The 24,305-nt window shown below is 39.3% G+C and overlaps 1 protein-coding gene across 18 annotated transcripts; it reads right to left on the bottom strand.

The window, feature by feature from the left end:
* Positions 1 to 981: 981 nt before the first annotated feature.
* Positions 982 to 21,243, bottom strand: LOC113114208 (CCR4-NOT transcription complex subunit 7-like). Of its 18 annotated transcripts, XM_026281039.1 has the most exons (12): positions 13,491 to 21,243; positions 13,211 to 13,371; positions 12,891 to 13,047; positions 12,671 to 12,799; positions 11,208 to 11,322; positions 10,990 to 11,122; positions 9,658 to 9,768; positions 8,541 to 8,590; positions 8,263 to 8,448; positions 8,034 to 8,146; positions 7,725 to 7,822; positions 7,457 to 7,616 (listed from the first exon to the last, which is right to left on the bottom strand). In XM_026281039.1, the coding sequence occupies exon 1, from the start codon at positions 20,332 to 20,334 to the stop codon at positions 14,599 to 14,601; it is 5,736 nt and encodes a 1,911-aa protein (XP_026136824.1). In that variant the 5' UTR covers positions 20,335 to 21,243; the 3' UTR covers positions 7,457 to 7,616; positions 7,725 to 7,822; positions 8,034 to 8,146; positions 8,263 to 8,448; positions 8,541 to 8,590; positions 9,658 to 9,768; positions 10,990 to 11,122; positions 11,208 to 11,322; positions 12,671 to 12,799; positions 12,891 to 13,047; positions 13,211 to 13,371; positions 13,491 to 14,598. The 18 variants fall into 18 exon arrangements, with proteins under 18 accessions (XP_026136830.1, XP_026136828.1, XP_026136829.1 ...); XM_026281032.1 differs by having other exon boundaries at positions 7,725 to 8,146; XM_026281034.1 differs by having other exon boundaries at positions 7,457 to 7,822.
* Between the last annotated feature and the right edge of the window lie 3,062 nt (positions 21,244 to 24,305).

The following is a 24,305-nucleotide window of genomic DNA, read 5'->3' as shown; positions in this document are numbered from 1 at the left end:
TTGTGTTAACTCCATATTCATTATTACACCGCAGAGAATATTTCACCATTAAAAGTCAGTATATTTGATTATTTCATCACCCTGTTTGCACAATTACTGCAAAAATTAATGTGCTTTTGTATCACATCTGATGCATCTAAGGGCTCTGATAATGTACTTACTACCATATTTCTGATCTCAGTTTGATTCAGCAGTTATTGCATGTAAATGTAACCGTACTTGTACTTGATTTCGTCAGGTGTGAACAAAACCTCAGAAATGCCAAGACTTGTGGTGTGTTGTCCGTTTTGTAGTTTTTATGGAAATGTCTGTTGTTTATTTTGTGATTAGGTTCACACACCACATTAAAAATAAACTGTGATACAAGATTTCTAATGGTTCTTGCTTTTGTGTATGTAGACCAGCCGATTGTTGTTGCTGCTTTTGTTATTTTTGAGAGTATGTAAAATACTGCTGGCTATTTGTGTTGGTAGCTTAATGTGTTTATAGATAAAGTCAGACTCTGTATGATAATGCCATTGAATGATATGCCTTGAGTGTTACTGTAAGAGAAATAAAGTGATATTTTATTAAGTGCTACAGTGTTGTTTCGATATTGTTTCAAACTGTGTTACAGCTCTATATTTATAGCATCTGTCCATTAAAGAAGTAGTTCAGCCAATAAATGAAAATTTGCTGATAATTTAGTCTGACCCTCAGGGCCATCCAAGATGTAGAAGAGTTTGTTCTTCATTAGAACTGCAAAATTGTTTTTAGCAGCTGTTTGGACTCTCATTCTGACGGCACCCATTCACTGCAAATGATCCATTGGTGAGCAAGTTATGTAATGCTCGATTTGTCCAAATCTGTTCTGATGAAGAAACAAACTCATCTAAATCTTGGATGGACTCCTAAAGTTAAACCATATTTTAATTTTTTTTTTTTTTGGTGACTTATTCCTTTAGGAATGGTGAAATAAAACTGTAACGAACAGATTTTGGATATGTTAGAAAAATCTGGCTTTTATTTCCAAATGCTCTAAAAACAGCCAGTCTTTATATTGCTTAATACCAATGTGGATACTGTACACATCAAGATGATAGACAAAGGAGGAGGGACATTCAAGGCATAAAAAAAAGAAAGTTTGACAAGCTGTTCATGCAATTCACATATCTAGAAAAGCTCAGATTAGTGAACACAGCATTTATTCAAATGTTGCAGTACATGCAGCAGATCTAGGCGACACAGAATTGTAAAGCAATACAATACAAAAAAAGAGAGGAAAACCCCAAACAGCACAAAATGTGCACCATTCAAAAACCAGCACTACAAGTAAAACTAATTCCACTGATACTGAGTACTTGACTTGGCTAAGATTTCTTTTAAGAGGCATTATTTCTTAAATGAATAAAAGGCTTTGAACTTCGTTGATACTAAAATACTACAAAACCTTTAAATCTCTTTTAAAAATGAAAATGGAAAGAAAATCTTGATCCAGAAGTATGAGGTGACCTCAGTTCACTTAAATAGTGGCAGTTACATCATCACTCTTAATTTACTTGTGTGGTAAAATCTCCGCTAACCCAACGTAAAGGGTAAAATCAGTGCAAGGCTTTGCTTTAGAATTAAGTGCTTGTATTTATCTGTGTGTCTGTGAGATCTGCCTAAAGCTATTGCAAAGAGAGAAATCAGTACTCCTGTGATCAGGGAATGACAGTTCACGTAGGTGACTGGTGCACTCGCTTTCGAAAGTTAGTCGATGAACTACGCAACTGTACACGAGAAGAAACGAATGCAATAAATTAACGATTAAAAAAAGAACATAAAAAATAGTTTAATATTAAGGCTGAGCTGTGGGGGGAGGGGGGAACTAAAACACCAAATGGTTCCTCCTCTTTAACCATAAAATATGAACATCGTGTGAGAAGATTTAACCCAGAGAAGGCAACAAAGGGAAGTTCTTTTCTGTTGGATGGGAACTTTAAAGTGCAAAATCCTATCTAATCTTTCATGAAAAACAAACCAACAACAACAACAACTAAAAACCCATGTTTTGAGCCCTGTATATGAGATTCTTTATGGTGATGGATTCTTCTTGTGTCACGACTGATGCTTGTTTGCCTCCTCCTCATAAGCGTTTCCGGTGCCGTTCTGGACATACGATGAGCCTGAACCCAGTCCATACAAGTGACCACAATACTTTGCATCATCAATGTGATCCTCAAAAAACATCTGCAACGAGAAAGATGCTAGTCAGTACAAATGCTGCATTTAGTGGCAATTTAAAAAAAAAATGATATTGAATAAGCATAGCACTTTGTCCTTGATTATATTTTTTTTCATCTCAAGGCACACCTCTCTCATCTTGAAGAAAGCCATTCCTGTGAGGAGTGAGTCAGAGCCTGCCTGATGCTGAGGTCCAATTCTCTCCAGCTCAAGCTGCTCTGCTACCTCCTGCAGACCGCCCTGACATCACATGACAGAAATCAGGCACAGATTCCTTCTATTCACACAGACTGCTGCAAATTAGAGTAACCACTGGTATACTTCACAGCAAATGCTGCAGTGATGACAGCGAAAAAATGAGATCTACAATGCCTATAAATAAAAAGCATTCACCCCAGTTTTCAGGTTTTTACAATAACACTGAACCACAAAAATTTCACTATGCAGGCATTTATGTCAGTAGTTAGTATATGCATCTTGGACAGTGATAATAAGTCTTAGGTTTAGTCTTGGGGTAATAAGGATACGTATCAGTCAGTGCTGTTATCTTTTAACTAAATATATTACAAATTAATTTATAATTCAAAATAATTTTAAAGTAACAAAGCTCAAAATAAAATATATAAAAAAACAAAAATTCTTCCTTGCCAACTAAATAAAATAAGTTTAAATACTAAAACTAAACCGGATAATAAAAATACAAATAAATATTTTAAACATAATAAAAATGACAAAAGTGAATACATTAAAATGTAAACTGAAAATAAAAGCTAATTTAAAATAATATTTTTGCTTGTTTGTTTTTTGCTCCTTAGACTAGTCTATTTAAAGATTTTTTATGTATTTAAACTAAAGCTAAATAGAAATTTAAAAATGAATAAAATTTACAAAAGCACAAAATTACTAAAAAGAAAATCTAAAAAAGCTAAATATGAATACACACTGTAACAGCATATATATATATATATATATATAATACTAAAATCACACTAATCAATTCCGAATATATGTGCCATATAAAATGAAAAAGTACTCTTATTGCTATGAAATACTGATGAATAAATCCTTGAGTGTTTAAATACTTTGTAAAGGTTGTATTTAATGCAATTAAATGCTAAAATACCTTCAAGTTCTTACAGCTCTTCATGAGGTATTTCACATCATAAATGATGGGAAAAAATAAACGAAGAATCTCGAAGAAGTCAATCTCTTCATCTGGCAATTTTGAGTTGGACAAAATTTTAATCAGGTACCCAAAGTCATAACCACTGTTCGGAAAAGAGACGAAAATTAACTTGAAAATAGATTGCATTATTCACTGAAGAGCAAGCACAAAAGAGAAATATATTTTTAAACACTACTGTACATTTTCTCAAGATGTGAAGAACCTTCCAATTTTAATGGAGTTGTGGTTTAAATCAGCACTGAAACACTGTTCATTTCACTGCGTGAATATTACTGTAAGATTACCTATGGAATGAGAGCCACTTGACCCCCTCACAAAGCACCACACCTGAGGTCATAAGCAGCTCAGCAAAGTACAGTGTCTCAATACCCTCTTCCTCATGCTTCTTAAACTGGATACCTGACGAGGTGAGCAACTCAATGGAATCCTGTGCATACATATCTTCCCTGCAAAAGACAGTACCGTTGGTGTAATGTCCAGCTTTCATAAAGAATCACACTGATGGCTATGGATACACCTGAAGACAAGAAAAGTCATCTTGTCATATGTCTTCAACACGGACTTATGTACATAAAAGTGAGATAATCGACTGATGCATTGTTGTTAAAAATATGTGCCATACCTCTTAAATGACAAAAGAGCAATGCTTACGTGAGGTTAAATTTGAAGTTGAACTGCCACGTCGACGTCACTGGAGGGTATTCCCCCTGTTCGTTCATAAATGTAAGGCCAAGCTGGATGATCTTCAGCAGGTCAACATTACACCGCAGCAGCTGGTACTGGTAATCAGCATTGCTTCTAAATTCACCGATCGGTCTTGCAACTACACCTGGAAACTCTGTGTCCTACAAATGCAACAACATGGATATTTGTATATTTATGAGAATAAAAAGGGTTTTGTTCAGAGTCGGACAGGCAGGAATTAGTTTCAGGAAATGTGTTATATGCTTCTTGAATTTTTATTCGTTTAAAATACTTTTATTTAGCTTTAATCCATTTTTACTCCAGTATTCATTTTCATAATTTCAGTACTTCAACCTAACCTCATTATTTCAGTAAAATATATTTTTTAAGTCTTTTAAGTTTTACAAATTACATTTAAAAAAAAAACTAAAAAAAAAACATCTAAATACTGAGAAAATCAACGTTGAAGTGGTCCAGATGAAGTTCTTAGCAATTTGTATTACTAATCAAAAATTTTGTTTTGATATATTTATATATATATTTATATATATTTTTACTTAATATCCTAATGATGTTTTGGCATAAAAAATATAATTTTGACCTATACAATGTTTTTTTTTAGGCTTTTGCTAAAAATATATCCCAGCGACTTAAGACTGGTTTTGTGGTCCAGGGTCACAAATATGCACAACAAACAGGAAATTAGTGACTTGACATGATTTGCTGTAATACATTTGACCCAATTTTCCCATATTTCCTGTCCTCTCCTTCCACAATGACAGAGGCTTGCCATCAGGCTGACTCTTAAGTCATTACTATGGCAACTGCCATATACCTACGTTATATTAACACTGCACTGTCTGAACATATGGATCTGATTTCATAGCTTAGAAAATGACTGTCAGTTCAAGATCACATTTGGGAAATGAAACTGAACTGATGTGAATAAAGCATTGGGATTTTGAAACTCACCATTGCAATATAGTTGAATTTTCGGGTCACCTGTCGAATCCTCTTCATCTCCTCATCCAGGTTGCTGGCCCAAACCTCACATATTCTTTGACTATGATCCACAGTGGCTGCGGGCATAGTTCCAGGTTTACTGCATCAAAACCAAAAAAAAAAAAAAAAAAAACAATCCCCAGGGGATAATCTCATGAAATAATAATTGCTTGTTCCCTCTTTTTACCTGAAAAAAACAAACAAACATCACAATCAGAAAGCTACTATTTAAGACCATTTAATAATGTGCAAAAACCATACTTCTAATTGCAGAGTAAATATATTAAATGCCTATTATATATGTATATATATATATATATATATATGTATATATATATATATGTATATATGTATATATGTATATATATATATATATATATATATATATATATATATATATATATATATATATATATATATAATATTATATTAAAGCATGACAAGCTGTTTATTTTTGCACCAAATTGCATTCTTTAAAATGGTCAATAACAGCTCCACATATATTTTCAAATGAGCATTTATCTATGGTTTGTGGTTAATTCTTGTGTCATGGCCCTAGCTGATTGACTTTGGTAAATCATTAGTCGTTTGTTTACTGACTTCAAACTAGATATTAGATTAGTTCATCCTTATCACTTCAGACAGCATGATGAGGACTGTAAACAGAGGAGAGAGATTGCGATAACTTTAGTCTTAGTAAACATGACTACTCATCTACTATTCTTGCCTCATGACAGCATTGAAAGGACAGTGATTCAGACATACTCATATAATGCATAAAAATAAAGAAATAAACTGTTACTAAACTTTGCTACAAATGCCAGATGAGACAAAAAGGTCGCAAGCTAACAGAAGCAGCATTCAGTAACGTTATGTCAAAAAAAATAAGTGGCAAGATTGGCCGTGTGCCAAAAATCGCTTATAAACATACATGCCTATTACAGTGCCTTTCTTACCTATTCTAAGTTGTTTTATATGTCCATAAGCTATTAAATAACCAAATAATTTCTAATAGGTTGACATGTTAGCGGAAGTAGCTAGCACAACATCTGCTAAACTAAAAAAAAAAAAAAGCCAACGTCTTGAAATCATACCTACAGTCAGCTTTTGTAAATATTTCCTCTTGTAAGATGTCAATGAGGCTGTTTAGTGTCGACGTGTTTATTTGCACATGTGGCTAGAGTGTTAGCTATTAGCCTAGCCACAAAAGTTTGTCCTCTTATTATGCTCAAAGTTCACTTTATCTGTCAGGACTTACCTTTCCTCAAACAAGGCAGTTACACTTAAGGCGTATACTGCTTCTGTAATACAAAATCGCCTTGTTTAGAAAGGACTGGGACCTTGTTCTTTACTTTTATATAGTTTTATTGGGCTAACACCGATATCAACAACCAGCTGCCACTCTGAACTACATCACAGCGCTGCGGCGTGACGTCACGAGACGACGACGAAGAGTGACCTGGCCTTTGAACTCCTTGTGGGATTTTACGTTCATGAACTTTCGAATAGATAGCTGTTTTATATTCATGGTGACGTTTATATGTATTCTTTAAAGAACTCGAAACATTTGATTGCTTGTAAGACCCTTTTATGGTGTTTATTATAATGCAGTTTAGAACATTCCAGAATTCCATTATTTGATAAAACTATATCAGTCAAGTTCAAGAAATGTTTTTTTCTTGTAATGTTGACTTTATCTTAAATTATTTAAACATTACACACCATGTGACAAAGGGAGAGGTTAAGACATGATAATAGGTGAGCAAACCTTCAGTATGGATCTAAACAGATATAAATCCTTTAAAATAATTTAAGAGAACATTAATTTCCTAAATGTATACATGAGTTTTGTATTAGTATTATATTCCCTTTGGTGCATTAAATGGAAAATATTGTTTTTGGTCTGGTTTCTTTTGGTTCCTTGCATGTGCCAGGCTCAGTTTAAAGGGCAGGAGTTATACCATATGCACCACAATTAAAGTTTTAGAAGTTGTACACAATCTAAACTATCCAAGGACTGACCCAATCTGCTAAGTAATAAATAAATAGTTTTAAATATAAAGTAAACGTTTCTTCTGAAGCACACCTGGAGAAATGTAAATATCATTAATTTCAGAACAACCTGATTTTTCATGTATTCATGTTATTGTGCATAAAGTGCAAAAAAATTAAGATCAGATCATTTATTGCACACAAGTATTCAATGCTTGAAAGAATTCATGCTAATGAGAAATTATAAATATATACTAGAATGGAACATAACTCTTGATATAGTAGACCTGTATTACACATTCAGACAGAAAGACATGCTTCTGTAAAGCCAGGCACATGAGACACATGTCCACATTGTCCAATATCTTTGCATATTATGAAATACCCACACTCATATCTTGCTCACGAACATATCTTGCTCACAAAGCTTCACGCTCTTTTGGGGCCAGTCTCATCTGAGTCAGGATCCTTCACGCTGTCCTCACTTGGCAGGGACTCTTCACCAGAAGAATGGGAGCTGAAATCTGCTACTCCTGACTCCTGGTCACTATTGTCAGCATCAGAGATTTTTGCTTCGTCTCCAAACAGGCAAAGCTCTGCACTTTCTCTCTCTCTCCTTGTTGTAAACATTTTAGGCAAATATCTGGCATTTTACCTGCTCACAGAGAGCCTTTAACAGTCATCAGACAATATAGCTCAGACTGACGTGGGTGCAACTCACGATCAAAACGATTATACAGCCGTCTCCGGTATCTAAACATGGAAAAGACAAGCATTTTTTGCAGTAAAAGAAACATACATACCATATATCAGTTACTCTGTAATAGCTGTATTGACTTAAAGATAGGACTAGAGAGACAAATTATGCATGAGAAAGAGAATCAAAATCTGTTTATTTTTTATAGAGGAGATCAAAAAACTATTTAACATGTTCTAACATGCTTAAAACAGTAGGGGGCAGTACTGGGCCTCAGAAGTCCCTGATTCTGGCTCTGATCAGGTTTGAACAGAGGGTTCATGAAATCCTGCTTGTTCACCCACAAATGAGGCCATATGGAATGAGTTTTCTCTTTGATGCTACAGAAAAAAACACATGCAATAAAACATGTTCAGTACTGACATCCGCAGTACCATAAAATTGAACACCAAATTAAGTTTTGTCATTCACGTCATCAAATAAATAGGACAATTACCACAGATCTTTCCTCTCCTTCTGGCTGTTACAAATGAAGTTGCCATAGTGACAGGAGTAGATGTGGTTGTGGATGCTGATCACTCAGAAACTTCTCATTGTATTCAAAAGCACAGGAAAACTGTTCCATAAGCTGCCATACACAATCCAGGACACTTCCTTTACCTCTCCAATGAGATGACCGCATCTGAAAAGCCATAAAGCAAATTACATTTAGAATGAGCATTTTTTGAGTTAATACATCAGAAAACCTTTGTAAATTAAATGATAGAGGCCAACCTGTGTGAAAACTTATGTCCAAAAGAAACCCAGTCTCTCTCAATCAGCACCTGCACATAAAATAAAACAGGTTTTTACTTAAAATGCCATTCAAATTTAAAATGGGTTTTTAAAAGAAATTCATACTTTTACTCAGCAAGGATGAATTAAATAGCTCAAAAGTGTCAGTAAAGACATTCATAATCAAATAAATACTGTTCTTTTGAACTTTCCATTCACCAAAAATAAAAAAAATCAACATATAATGATAATAAAAAAATAAATGTTTATAAAGCACCAAATCAGCATTTTAGAACGGCATCTGGAGGATAATATGATACTGAAGATTGAAGTAGTGATGCTGGTGTGCATAAGAGGCTTCTTTTAAAAAATATTAAGAAATCCCTCCAACCCAAACAGTTCTTGTGAAACGTATAATGGTAAAATGTCAATTTCCAATGTTAAGATACTTCATATCCCAGTTTTGAAATAACTACAAGCAAGTAATTATCTTAAAACATTATCAAAACATTGATCTAATTGTTTGAGCCTCCTGATCGTCTTGTTTAGTTGATCAATAAAAGGAAGGAACTGCTGGTAAAACCTGTTTGAAAACAATAAACGGTTTAATGATGCGTGCACATTAAATGACACACTTCATCTTTGTAAATGGATCACAGAATCAGTCTACGCATCTGCACATACTGTACCTTCTGCTACCAGTGTATCAGGAAATGAGACTGTATTCACAGACAGAACTAATCTGTGCTAGAAAGTAGGTTCTGCTTTTTATGTTGACCCCATATGAGGGCGAATTTCAAAGAAGAGAGATTTTCCAAACTGTGCCCGGCTATTGAATGAAACCTCTCCAGCAGAGATCTAGCCTTCCTCCAGCAGAGATCAAGCCAGAGTGGATCCGTACAATTAAATGAGTAAGACCCACACTGGCAGCCTGTCAGTTATGCATCTTTTAACACTGTGAACTCTGTGACCTTTGGAGTCAAGTTTACAACTGCACTGTAGCATGCTCTCATTTACCATCAGTCCCTTGAGGGTCCTGTAGTAAGGGTCCAGAAGTACACTGGCCACAGAGCACACCTAAGCCGTCCTATTCCAGCCATCAGAACAGATTTTTTACCTTAGATATGAAGAGTCCCGCCTCCATGATCGATTTTGATGCATCTCAACCAGTCTGAATTTTCAAGCCCCGTTAGTAATTCTCCCATGGAGGGAGAACGCAGAGCCGAAACTAAAAAAACGACAACAGACATTTTGAGAAGATCCAGACAAATTCATTGCTAAACTTAAGTTTATACATAATATGATGAAAACCAGGAGCTTTATTGAGAATTTACAATAGGGAACTGATGTGAGGAGTATTTTTGGATATCCGTAGTTTAGAGAGCTCTTCTTTAAAGTGCTCAATATTTACTTTGGCTTTGCAAAGAAAGCTGGTGACTCATATGTAGCGTCCTCTGTGAGTGTCCTCTTTATTTATGTTACTTAAAATATGCAGAACTGATAAATTGGCTTGATGACAGTCCTGTCTTATGGCTCATAAGTTAGCATGACAACTGAAAGAATTTGAATTTCTAAAAGCGGCATCGATTCTTTTTTCTCCAAACCAACATAAACATTTCTTGTGAGCACTGAAAGGTTTGATATGCCAACAGTTCAAAGGTGATAAGAGTATTTAAGGCCTGGTGACGTCCCATGAGAACGCTCCAGATGAGGGCCCAAGCCAATATAATGAAAAACCTGGTCACTCTTGGTGGCAGAGACCAAACTAACTTTACAGTATTTCAAGGAAACTGCCAGGAAGAATCAAGCATGTTGTAATGAGATCTCTAACAGCCACAGAGTCTCTGCTGGAAGGGTAATCTCTGATTATTAAGCCAGATGACTCCCTAGTGTTTTTCGGGTCAGAATGCTATCACACCCATTGCCGCTATTATTTCTTCAACACTGGAAGATTTCATTCTCACGCCCTCCTTTTCTCAATCAGGGAAAAGGGGTCTCCAATCGTTAAGTCAACAAAACAAAAATAGGCGAGGAATAAAAGCCAGATGGATTCAAAGCACCCCTGCGACACAATCTGCTTTGCCAAGAAACTCTCCTGTGGTACAATCAATGGTTCATTGCAGAATATCTTTATAATAGACAATAAAATTCTAATTAGGCTAAAGTCTTGGTTTTATAAATGCACCATGGGAAGATCTCCTAATAGTTCAAGCTGGTCTACACTCCTCAAAACAGTTTTGACATCTATAGTTGCATGAAGATCCTCTAACACCCACATTTCCAAAAGGTTCTTTCTAGTTGTAAAAGGTAATGGAAAAAAGCTTATTTTATGAACTGTTAATGGCACCACTGCAAAATTCTCCTTTTAAAACCTTAACAGAAGGATCTCCTACAGTGGTTTATGAGGTGAAATTCACTTAATTTTTCTCACTTAAGATGGAGACAATACCCTCTATGAGTTTCTGCTGACTGTCCCTCATCATATGGATGTTTTCAATGCTAATGAACTGGAATTTAATGTTGCAGTAGTTGTCCTCGTTTTCGTAGCCTTTGCCCGCAGCTCGGTTCGCCATTGCATTTAGCTGGAAATACATGAGAGTCTTACATAAAGTGTCTTTCAGGTGTAATTCTGCTATCTGGTCCACTGATATTATTAAGTGGACTGACCTTGGGTCTTGTGTCCACAACATACATGAATCTGCTGCCGGGATTAGACTTCATGATGGCCTGCAGCATTTGCTCATCCTTCAGGCAGAGAGCACTGAAGCCAGAAAGAGGCTGACTGCTGCGACATATCGTGGCATAAAAAAAAGACATCATATGAGTAGGTGTTAGCATACAGTATGTTGGCATCCTGCGATGTCATGTTTTTTTTCCTTTTTTTGAATGGACACCAGTAATGATTGGTCCCTGCTCATTAGGTACCCTCAACAAGATAATTCATGGCAAATAAGGGTTGGACAAAATTGTTTAGTTGTACAGTGTTTCTTTAGTATGAAAGTGGTGCAAAATGAATACATTAAAATATCCATGAACAAATATTTCAGTTTCATTATTAATACATATATATTTAAAAAAAATCCAATTATCTATTGAAATTGTGCATTGTAAAGTATTAAAGTAATTCCCAGCCTGGCTCGATAAATAAATTGAGCTTTTTTTAACAAATGGAAAAGAGGAAAGCATAATGTAATAAGAATTTTTTTATTTAATTATTAAAATGTAAAAAATTGATCTAAATTACTGCGAAAAAAATAATCTAAATGATATTTTAATACTTTTCATTCAAATAAATTCTGCTCAATCTACTAAAAATGCATTTATAAGGTCTCAGAGTAATTCCCAGACTGATCCGGTCATGCTCGATTAATAAATTAAACTTAAAGAACAGAAGATCACACTGTCCTCTCTGTGGAATGGGCATTTCATGAGAATTTGGCCCTGGCCTCATAAAACTCTAAATCCTGAAGTTGCAATATTACTTTTTTAGACAATGTTCTAATCATACTTTGGGGTTAACGAACCATGAATGGGGGAGATATTAAACTATAACTGACCCCTTTGGGCCTCACCAGCATGATCCTTATGTGGAAATCACACACAAGTTTATCCATGTGGTTTGAATTCATGTGTCCAAAAGAAAACACAAAGACTCCAAGGGGAATATTTGACCTCAATGAAATGAAATGTCTTTTAACAGAATTCCGAACCCAAGAGGGTGCAGAAGGAGCTTGACCTTGCCTTTAAAATATCCATTATTGCACGCATATGATGCTTGACACATTTAGTATCTTGTCAAGGTAAATGTCTTACAACTCAATGTTGAACTGATTGTTAGTTTGCTCTGTGAAAAGCTGGAGTAGTCTGCACTTTTTTGTAATCAAGCTGGAGTTTAATGCAAAATCAAGCTGCATCATATTTATGGTTAATCAGAAATAAGGTATTTTTATAAGAACACTCAAGTCTCAAGAACTCTGTGTTCTTGAACCTTGAACTCCTCAATCCAATGACAAGTATTTGGCAGGCAAGGACATATAAAGGACATGACAAAATTCTCCACAGCCTCATTAAAAGAGGCAGATGAATACGAAGACTACAGAGAGAAGTGCCGGATGTGCAGCCAGACTCACATGGTTTTCCTTGCAGCGGTATGACAACGTGGGAAATCGACCTCTGCTATGAAACTTCGAGCTTCCTACGATGACGGGGAGGGTGATGGATTTAGGCACAAACAAGTCTGCTGGGTAAGTATCACACACCTGTGTTACAAGGAGAAAAGTTGTGCATAAAACTAGCACTTACATAATATATTGATTGCGTTTACATAGAGATGGTTGGTGAAATACTAACTCAGTACTCTCGGTTGATTGGGTGACATGCCATAACTTATTTGGAAGTCCCATTTGATTGTACTCAGCCTTCAGATCTAAAAAGTCCAATGAATGCTCCCTTTCAGCTTTGCCAGCATCGGGATTAAAGGAAAAACAATACAACTCCTCATATTTTTCTGCAAGACAGAAAACAAAATCATGACAGCAATGTCCTGGCACACAGAAATAATTTCTACTTAATTACTTTTGAAAATTTTATTAAATGTACAAATGCTGCAATGATATTGTAATCACGGTATATACCTAAAACCATGCCAAAATGCATGCTAGATGACCCACCTGGCACAGAGATGTGAGAGTGAAATGTAAACATTGTGGCAGTCGCTCTCTTGAGGAACGATAAACTCTATGATCTGAAAGTTCTTGCAGTAGATTAATAAAGAGTATCCGCCCCGAGATGCTTTATGCTTTACAACATTACACACTAAACTGTGAAGAACCTGTGAAAAATGAACATAAATTGTCAACTAAAGTGCTTATAAAAAAAGAAAATTAACTAATTATTAAATATTTAGAGCATACAAATACCACACAATTACATACTGAAAATGTCACTTACCCAATAGCTCATTTCTGTCCTCAGATCCTTTACCTACAAAATGAGTGTCTGTAGTTTTTAGGTAGAGCGTGCGCACTTGAGGTCTTCGAGAAGAACTTCTGTCCACTAAACGGATATTTTCAACCTTTAATATATTACCACGGTAATTAGACAACATTTGCATTAGTGATGCACTACACTGATGCACCATCTCACAAACATATTAGTTGTTTTGGTGATTGTTAAGGACTGTATAATTTGACTGGTTTTTGGAAGGTTGTGACCACCAGGGGGCATCGATTAGAATGCAGACGAGATGTTCCGTTTAGGTGTTTTATTGAAATAAAGATTGAAAGTATATGTGTGTGGTTCTGAAATAAAGATACAGACATAAATCAGTAAAAATGTAAACTCTATATAAATAACAAAGAATTATTACATGCCTAACAGGTATATAATAAAACAAACACAATCAAAATTAAATTATAGTTTTGGTATGTATGTCTTGAATGCAGTAGTACACGATATCTCTATTCAAAGATTACTTACTTTGCTGCACATTAATTACCACACTATATAATATGCCAAATTCAGCTGAACATATAATAATTATGGACTGCAGAGTTACTCATTAACTTAAACAACGTTACACATCGTGTAAGAAAATAAATTATTCAAATTAAGGCACATAAAGTTTGCATAGCAACACTTCTAGTAATAAACATCATTCTCAACAATTAAACACAAGAGCAGTGCGAAGCTCCGCCATTATACTGTATGACAATGAGCAGCAACATGCCGCGACATTATTGAGGTAAAAAGTGAGGTAAAAATAACAACAAACTTCAGTGTACTTACTGGTAGTTGCACGCACACAATACTAGGAACTTTTAAATAAGTACAGCAAAACTTTCTTATATTATTTATGAAATAACATTGCACAGTCTTTCAACGTCAGCGATCTCTTCCAAGTGTCTCGAAACTGAAACTAAAGCTGTCTGCTTCCGCGAGTCGCAGAGCGCAGTGACACTTCTGATTGGCTGATTCTCAAACAGTCAGTTTTATATGCCTGAAATGAGTCGTCCTTCGTCACAGCCGCCCCCAAATATGTTACACTATATTTGCCAATCTAAGAAGGACTGACCATATCAGTGTCTGGTATAGCAGGCAGAGCTACAAGGCGAGCGACGGGCCTCGTGTAGATTTTGTCCTTGACTTTGACTACTGCAGTCCTGACTCTCCCATCAGTTCCTGGAATAACCTCAGTGACATGACCTAAAGGCCACTGTGCCCTGGGCAGCTGTGGGTCCACCACCATCACTATGGTTCCGGTTTTCAGCTGAGCTGGGTCCTTGTGCCACTTAGAGCGAGTCTGAAGAGTCGGGAGGTAGTGTAGTATAAAGTGGGACCAAAACTGGTCAGCCAGCACCTGAGTATGTCTCCAACGGCGGCGACTCAAGAGCTCAGACTCAGCATACACAGCCTGTGGTAAAGAGGGGTCTAGCCGCCCCATGAGGAGCAAGTTGGGGGTTACTGGGTCAGCATCAGCCACATCTGTTGAAACGTATCCCAGTGGCTTAGAATTTAAGATCCCTTCTACTTCAATAAGTACCGTCCGCAGGACCTCTTCAGGGACAGTCTGTGATTGGATGGTGGCATACAGTGCAGCTTTAACAGACCTCACTTCCCTTTCCCAGACTCCTCCAAAGTGTGGTGCGCTTGGGGGGTTAAACTGAAACCGGATCTGGTGTTTAGCCAGTTGAGTTTGGAGTGTGGAGTGTAATGACCTGAAGGCCTCCTGGAGTTCTCTTTCACCTCCCTTAAAATTAGTGCCCTGGTCGGACCAGAGCTCTGCTGGTTTACCTCTTCGTGCTATAAAACGGCGGAGGGCCATCAAAAAGGAATCCGAGTCCATACTGGACAACACATCCACATGCACAGCACGCGTCGTCATGCATTTAAATAGTATGCCCCATCTCTTCTCATGGCGACGGCCAACTTTCACTGTGAAAGGCCCGAAGCAGTCCATGCCCGTAGAGAAGAACGGGGGCTTCAGCAGCTGTAATCTAGACTGTGGGAGGTCTGCCATCTTGGGCACTACTGGAGAAGCTCTCCATCTCTGGCAGTCCGGACAGGAGTGCTGATGGCGCTTTACAGCTTCACGGCCATGCAGAATCCAGTATTTTCGACGCAGCTCTGCAAAAAGGCGCTCTGATCCTGGATGGTGAAGGCTCTTGTCCATGTCCTGAATGATGAGCTGGGTCACTTTATGCTGATGGTCCAGGACCACTGGGTGAATAGAATCTGGTTCTAACTGGTCGCTGCGGCGGAGCCTTCCTCCAACCCGGATGAGTCTCACAGTCTTGTCATACTCTGGTGCTAGGGAAATCAGCCTACTGGTGGCAGCTACTGGCTTACCGGTACTCAAAAGACTGAGCTCCTCAGCAAAGCTGTCCTGTTGGGCTCGTCTCAATACTTCTCTCTCTGCTTCTCGGTAGTCATCAGCAGAAAGACTGACTGGGCTCACTGATGACACAGGGCTAGATTGTGCAACCGCTTCTATCAGTGCTCTGAATGAGGAAAACTGATTAACATTTGATAGCAGAGATGTCTGTATACTTGTAGTGAGACAGCAGATAGTAGGTTTTCGCAGCTCAGCAGGATTCTCAGTCATCTCTGTGGCTGGCTGTGTAGGCCAGAATTCAGGCGACTGTTGTAAGAAGGCAGGGCCCTGACTCCATCTGTTCTTACCAGCCAGTTCCAGCAATGTTTTTCCCCGCGTTATGTCATCAGCTGGGTTGTTGGCAGAATCCACATATCTCCAGGCCCGGACATCAGTCAGCTCCTGGATTTCAGCTATTCTTGTTCCCACGAATACTTTGTACCGACAGGAGTCCGACTGAAGCCATGTAAGTACTGTTGTGGAGTCGGTCCAACATATAACATTGCGAATGTTCACAGTCAGCTCTCTTTGAAGTAGTGCAGCTAGCTGTGCAGCTGTCAGGGCAGCACACAGTTCTAGTCTTGGTATTGATTGCTGCTTCTTAGGGGCCACTCTGGATCTAGCATGCAGGAATGACACTTCCACACAGCCCTGTGAACTCTCCGTGCGCAGATAGGCCACTGAGCCGTATGCCTTCTCTGACGCATCAGCAAAGATGTGTAAATCTCTCTGGAGGTTTGAAGTGTTCATCTCAGGGCTTACATAGCAGCGAGGCAGTAGAATCTGAGAAAGATACTGCAATTCTTTCTCCCACATTATCCATGGCTGCAGCACATCTTCAGGCAGTGAAGGGTCATCCCAGTCTCTCTGTTTGTCCCACAAGTGCTGCACCAAGACCTTGGCTCGTGTAGTGAAAGGGACTATAAATCCCAGAGGGTCGAACAGGCGTGCCAGAACTCTGTATATGTTTCGCATGGTGGGTGTGGGTTGGTCCAGCATATGGTATTTATACCTTAAAGTGTCTGAATTGCAGAGCCAGCGGAGTCCCAGGGCCAGCTCCTGTGGGTCAGTACCTGACTCGTTGAGCCACAACTCACTGCTCTCAGATCTTGCTTCTTTGGGCAGATGGCTGATGACCTCAGGGGTGTTACTGGCCCACTGGCGTAATTCAAATCCACCTGTAGCCAGCAGTGAGGTCAGTTTGTCGACCAGGTGACGGGCTTCTTCAACAGATGGGAGGCTTTGCAGACAGTTATCCACATAAAAGGATCGTTCTATTGACACTCGAACATCTTCACCTGGCTGACTATGGTCAAACACATGTTTCTGCAGTGCATAAGTTGCACAGCAGGGGCTACAGGTGGTGCCAAACGGAAGGACTTGCCATGTGTAGATGCTGGGTGGTTCCTCTGTTTTCAGGTCTCGCCACAGGAAGCGAAGCAAGGGCTTATCTTCGGGGAGCAGCCTCACCTGATGAAACATGCCCTTAATATCACTGCTGATAGCAATCGCATGCTCTCTGAAGCGCAGCAGTACACCCAGTAGACTGGAACTTAAGGTGGGCCCAGGCAACAGCAGCTCATTGAGGTTGTTTTCCTTATACTTGAAGGAACAGTTGAACACAATCCTGTTCTTTCCGTTATGGCTCACCATGTGATGTGGGATGAACCACGACTCAGCTGATTTGCTCAGCTCATCTTCTGACACTTTAACTGCATAGCCTGCATTTTCCAGCTTTCCGATCTCTGCACAGTATGCTGCTGCTCTTTGAGGGTCTCGCCGCAGACGCCTCTCTGTACTGCGGAGATTAGCTAGCACAGCCTCCTTAGGTGCCTGAAGCAGTGGCATGTTCTTCACCCTGAGGAGGGGAGTAGCGTAGCGCTGAATTCCATCAACATCTACTCGTGTGGTCTTTGCCTCCAGCAGGCGGACTGCTTCCTGATCCTGCCTGGAGCGTGTGACAAGCTTTTCACTCCTGTAAGGCAGAACATCCAGCTGCCACAATCTCTCTACACTCTGTAGAAGCTCGTTAGTGGGTGAGAGGGTGGAGATGTGCAGACACTGTTGTGATGTTGCCTGCGCCTTGCTATACCTGATCGGCCCCTGAAGTGTCCAGCCCAACTTTGTCTTCACTGCGGCTGGTCCCCCGTGGGTTCCCACACGCACCGGCTCCACTGGAGTGATTAAGTGGGTATAATCTGACCCAATTAACAACAGGGGTTGCACTCTGTTAATCGTCTGGAGAGGGAGCCCTCTTAAATGTTTGTGCTTCCTCTGAAGTGCCTTCATTGAGTAAGTGTGTTCAGCCAGACCCAGTTGATCAGCAGTGAATGCTCTGTGTATCTTGTAGGACTTCTTTGGATGATCTACTGGGGAGATGGAGAACGACACTGCAGTGCCGTGCAGAACCCTGATATCTTGCCGAACAGTTCTGAGGATCAGATTTTCCGGTTCACCAGTAAGCTTAAGGCTCTGCGCTGCTGCAGGGAGTAGAATGGTCCGCTCCGATCCATCATCAAGGATGGCATATGTCTCCAAGGTGTGTTCACCATTGCGCAGCAGCACTTTACTCACTTTCAGTAGCACTTGGCTGCATCCAGCCCGCCTGTCCACATACAGAACTTCATTAGTTGTGCTGATAAGGCAGGATGTATCCTCAGCTGCAGGTTTTATATTCACTTCATGCAAAGCTTGCAGGTGTCTCCCCTTACACTTGTGACATGTCATTTTCAAGCGGCACTGTGCAGCCTGGTGTGTGCGACCGCATCGCCAGCACCTCTTGTTGGTCTTAATCCACGCTGTTATCTGTTCCACTGTAAGCTGTGCAAAGTTTGCACACTTATCTAGGAAGTGTTGCGTGTTCGAGCAGTAAGGGCAGTATGCTGTCCTCTCTGGCTGCTTGGTGCTTGATAAGGCCTTTTCTACTGCCAGTGTGCCCTCGGGTTGGTCTGTGGTATGCATGATGTTGGTATTCTTACCACTCCTAGTGTCACGGCGGCGCTCTGTTCTGGGTCCTGCTCTGCTCTTGTTTTCACTGGTTAGAGGCTCATACACTGTCTCCTGCATCTTCAGCTCGTAGTCAAGCCAGTCAGAAAAGTGCAATAGGCTTGGGATTGTAACACGCATTGGGTACAGGAATCTTTTAAATTCGGCCCGTATATCATGTGGCAGTTTAGACATCAGCCTTGTTACATGTGAACCACAGTAAAGCTCAGTCTTTCCAGTGTCCCCAAGCTGGTCTAACATCGCCACGAGTGCTCTCACTTTCAAAGCGAATCGCTTAAACTCACTGGAGTCACCCCGTGCAATATTGGGTGCCTCCATTAAATCAGCTATTTTCCTGAGAGCTAGCTGGTGAGGCTGTCCATAATGCTCAATTAGGCTTGTCATAGTGTCAGTGTAGGGCTGCAGTGAGTTTGTATATGAGTCCGCTATTAGAAGTGCCTCCTCATACTTCAGATGATCCACCAGGATCTGGTATTTAAAACGCTCTGTAGCATCAACAGGCAGTAAGTTCTCCAGAGCAACCTTAAGTCTGGCAAACTCTCTCGGATCCCCTTTGGTGAATGTAGGTATTGTGGGTTTAGGTCCGCGGTACACTGTCTCATGGTAGTGAGAGGGTTGCAGCTCTTCGTGCAGCGACTCGCATCTTTGTGGGGTGTAGGGTACACAATACTCTGGCGTCTGTACCCCGGGTACTGAATGATGGGGCTCAGGATGTCTGGGAGACTCCTTCTGTTGTGTAATCCTTATGTCTCTCAGTGCTGTTATGAGCTCTGCCATAAGGTCCTGTGATGGTGGCTGATAAACGTCTGCTACTGGGGGTGGTGGCGGTGGCCAGTCATCATCATTCGTAGGCAGAGTGTGACCACTAACTTGCACAAGTGGCGTGATTGGCTTGGTTTGGTACGCACCGCCATCCTGCTCTATGTTATACTGCTGTTGAGGGGGGGCTGTTGTAGGTAAAGGAGAAAGGGCTGTGCGGGCTTCAAGTCGCCTGTGCATGTCCATTACCTGTTGCTGCAGCCTTAGATTATCTTCCTGCAGCTTATAAAGAGCTTCAAGGACCTCAGGCGTTGTTTCTGGGGCAGGCCTCGATCGGGCCGAGGCGGGCGTACTCTGGAAGAGGGGTTCTGTATACTCAAACTGACGTGGATAGACGGCTTCCGCTCCCCGAATGACACTCCCATCCTCATGCAGCAGTGGTGGTGTGAGAGGCGTCATCCTGGCGTGTCTCTCTGGGAATCTAACCATACTGTCGTAAGGCCGCTGTTGCTCTGACAGGCTAACCGATTGTTGAGGTAAACGAGAGGGCTGCTGTAATGCTTGTGGGGGGATGTCATAGTCTTCCATCCAGGCTGGTCGCCGGGTCTCTCGGCGGGGTCGAGCATCTTCTGTGCGTGTATACTGATCCGAGAACATCTCTTAACAATCCCACGGTGATCACACGTAAATCCGGCTCGAAGGACCAATTGTTTTGGTGATTGTTAAGGACTGTATAATTTGACTGGTTTTTGGAAGGTTGTGACCACCAGGGGGCATCGATTAGAATGCAGACGAGATGTTCCGTTTAGGTGTTTTATTGAAATAAAGATTGAAAGTATATGTGTGTGGTTCTGAAATAAAGATACAGACATAAATCAGTAAAAATGTAAACTCTATATAAATAACAAAGAATTATTACATGCCTAACAGGTATATAATAAAACAAACACAATCAAAATTAAATTATAGTTTTGGTATGTATGTCTTGAATGCAGTAGTACACGATATCTCTATTCAAAGATTACTTACTTTGCTGCACATTAATTACCACACTATATAATATGCCAAATTCAGCTGAACATATAATAATTATGGACTGCAGAGTTACTCATTAACTTAAACAACGTTACACATCGTGTAAGAAAATAAATTATTCAAATTAAGGCACATAAAGTTTGCATAGCAACACTTCTAGTAATAAACATCATTCTCAACAATTAAACACAAGAGCAGTGCGAAGCTCCGCCATTATACTGTATGACAATGAGCAGCAACATGCCGCGACATTATTGAGGTAAAAAGTGAGGTAAAAATAACAACAAACTTCAGTGTACTTACTGGTAGTTGCACGCACACAATACTAGGAACTTTTAAATAAGTACAGCAAAACTTTCTTATATTATTTATGAAATAACATTGCACAGTCTTTCAACGTCAGCGATCTCTTCCAAGTGTCTCGAAACTGAAACTAAAGCTGTCTGCTTCCGCGAGTCGCAGAGCGCAGTGACACTTCTGATTGGCTGATTCTCAAACAGTCAGTTTTATATGCCTGAAATGAGTCGTCCTTCGTCACATTAGTGGTCTGAAATGATACTGCATGCTTTAATTATCTGCAATCAAATAGCAAAACCTAAATATATGGCTTTTTTTGTCATTTTCTTTAAATTATAACTAATGTAAACAATAACACATGTAGGCCCTTGTATTTTTATCCTCGCACATTGGTCTCACTGACTGTGTTGAATTTCAATTAATTAATCCATTTACAAGTAATAAAACTTCAAGTGACTAATGTTGAGCTTTTGGAAGGAATGCATGGAGATGTGAGGTACATGTCATGAGAAGGGAAAGATTATCATTGTATGGATGCTGGACATTTACCTTTGGCATTCTGATGTGCTCCATGTCTGACCACTACACTTCTGGCGCGTGCAGCTTATCAGGGTACAGAAATACTTCTTAGTGTCATTACTGAACGAGTGATACTGTGTTAATAACCACAATAATATCTGTAGATTTGTTAGAAACGTTGAGCTGCTTTGAATACTGGTTGATACGGTACACATGGCTCCTCCTCCCGTCATCTGTAGTGAGTGATCGTCTCTGTAAGGTCTCTGTGCCACGCTGACCGCTGCTGGGTCCTAAAGCCGAGGCGTTTGGTGGTGTAGGCTAATAAAAGTTAAGTACAATGGTATTCGTGTGAATATATAGCGTATGCATGCCGTTTTCTTAATCTACTCAAATTATATTTTACTCCATTGGATATTTAGGTGATTTTTGAAGTTCTGGATAGAAAAAAAAGACAAAAAAACATTTTCATTGCTGTTGCCCAGAAAAGAAAGACACTTGACTTGTGTGTTGTTGAGACACTACTGTAAGGGTAAATGCAATCTAGTTGCACAAAGGATGTTTTTAAGTCTTCAGAAACATGGTGTTAAAACTATTACAGACATTGTTGGCATATGGGATTAACATGGAGGAACACTTAACACTTAAATAAACAGGAGGTTAATTTTAGATACATTTTAGGTACAAATTGTCAGTTACTTTATCTGATTTTGCCATTGAAAATAGTCCTAAAGCCACAATTAACCGAACCACAACACCCAACAATATTGCTTTTTCTCTTTTTCTTTTGTTGCTGAATAAGGTTTTTTTTTTAGCAAATGACTTATTCACGATTGTAACAATATAATATAATATACAGGTGCATCTTAATAAATTAGAATGTCATGAAAAATTCATTTATTTCAGTAATTCAACTCCAATTGTGAACTTGTGTATTAAATAAATTAAGTGCACACAGACTGAAATAGTTTAAGTCTTTGGTTCTTTTAATTGTGATGATTTTAGCTCTTATTTAACAAAAACCCACCAATTCACAATCTCAATAAATTAGAATATGGTGACACGCCAATCAGCTAATCAACTCAAAACACGTGCAAAGGTTTCCTGAGCCTTCAAAATGGTCTCTCAGTTTGGTTCATTAGGCTACACAGTGCTGATCTGAGAATTGTCCAGAAGACAATCATTGACAGCCTTCACAAAGAGGGTAAGCCACAAACATTCATTTTCAATGAAGCTGGCTGTTCACAGAGTGCTGTATTCAAGCTTGTTAACAGAAAGTTGAGTGGAAGGATAAAGTGTGGAAAGAAAAGATGCACAATCAACAGAGAGAACCGCAGCCTTATGATGATTGTCAAGCAAAAAACTGATTCAAGAATTTGAGTGAACTTCACAAGGAATGGACTGAGACTGGGGTCAAGGCATCAACCACACAACTTGCTACAGTTGTCGTATTCCTCTTGTTAAGCCACTCCTGATCCACCGACAATGTCAGAGGCGTCTTACCTGGGATAAGGTGAAGAAGAACTGGACAGTTGCCCAGTGGTCCAAAGTCCTCTTTTCAGATGAAAGCAAGTTTTGTATTTCATTTGGAAACCAAGGTTCTAGAGTCTGGAGGAAGGGTGGAGAAGCTCATAATCCAAGTTGCTTGAAGGCCAGTGTTAAGTTTCCACAGTCTGTGATGATTTGGGGTGCAATGTCATCTGCTGGTGTTGGTCCATTGTGTTTTTTGAAAACCAAAGTCACTGCACCCGTTTTCCAAGAAATTTTGGAGCACTTCATGCTTCCTTCTGCTGACCAGCTTTTTGAAGATGCTGATTTAATTTTCCAGCAGGATTTGGCACCTGCCCACACTGCCAAAAGCACCAAAAGTTGGCTAAATGACCATGGTGTTGGTGTGCTTGAGTGCCAGCAAACTCACCAGACCTGAACCCCATAGAGTATCTAATGTATGAGGTATTGTCAAGAGGAAAATTAGAAACAAGAGTCTAAACAATGCAGATAAGCTGAAGGTCACTGTCAAAGAAACCTGGGCTTCAGTACCACCTCAGCAGTGCCACAAACTGATCACCTCCATGCCTCGCCGAATTGAGGCAGTAATTAAAGCAAAAGGAGCCCCTACCAAGTATTGAGTATGTGTACAGTAAATGAACATACTTTACAGAAAGGCCAACAATTCACTTAATTTTTTATATTTTTTATTTGTATTGGTCTTATGAAGTATTCTTATTTGTTGACTTGATACCAAAGTATTGTTGGACTATTATATCAGCATGCACACTGTGGATTACGTATTGTTGGGCCTGAAACCACTGAGCAAAGATTACGTGACTGAATCATGACGCTTAACCAGGATCAAACATCATTATGACCTTGAACAGTTCAGATGATTACTTGTTTAAAAATAATTAAATGGCAGTAAAATGATGATTACTTGTTTAAAATATCCAATTGACAATCATAGCATACATATTTTCTTATTGACCTGTTTCATCTCTAATGAATCATAGTGATATTTTCCCCCTAAACTATTCATTTTTTTACAGCAAAGATTAAGTTCACAGATAACTATCTCTCATTCTTAAAACCTATCTCCCCAATCTCCCTACACAAAATACATATTGACACTTCTGTGACGTCATATGACTCTTTGAGTTAATCAGTGAGCCTTTTCAGACTTTTCAGATTGTGCAGTTTTGTTGAGGGGAAAATTGCGTAAAGGACTTTGATTTTGCCCATTGACTATTTCACTTCCAGTCACCATTGCATTGTAATTTAGTTCA

This window comes from Carassius auratus, chromosome 14 (assembly GCF_003368295.1).
Source record: "Carassius auratus strain Wakin chromosome 14, ASM336829v1, whole genome shotgun sequence".
NCBI classification, from domain to species: Eukaryota; Metazoa; Chordata; class Actinopteri; order Cypriniformes; family Cyprinidae; genus Carassius; species Carassius auratus.
The sequence above is the reverse complement of the archived record's forward strand: the minus strand, read 5'-3'. Positions and strand labels throughout refer to the sequence as shown.

Bases quoted from the DNA above. Each gene is read 5' to 3' on its own strand.
- LOC113114208 (XM_026281028.1), bottom strand. From the start codon at position 20,334: ATGTTCTCGGATCAGTATACACGCACAGAAGATGCTCGACCCCGCCGA.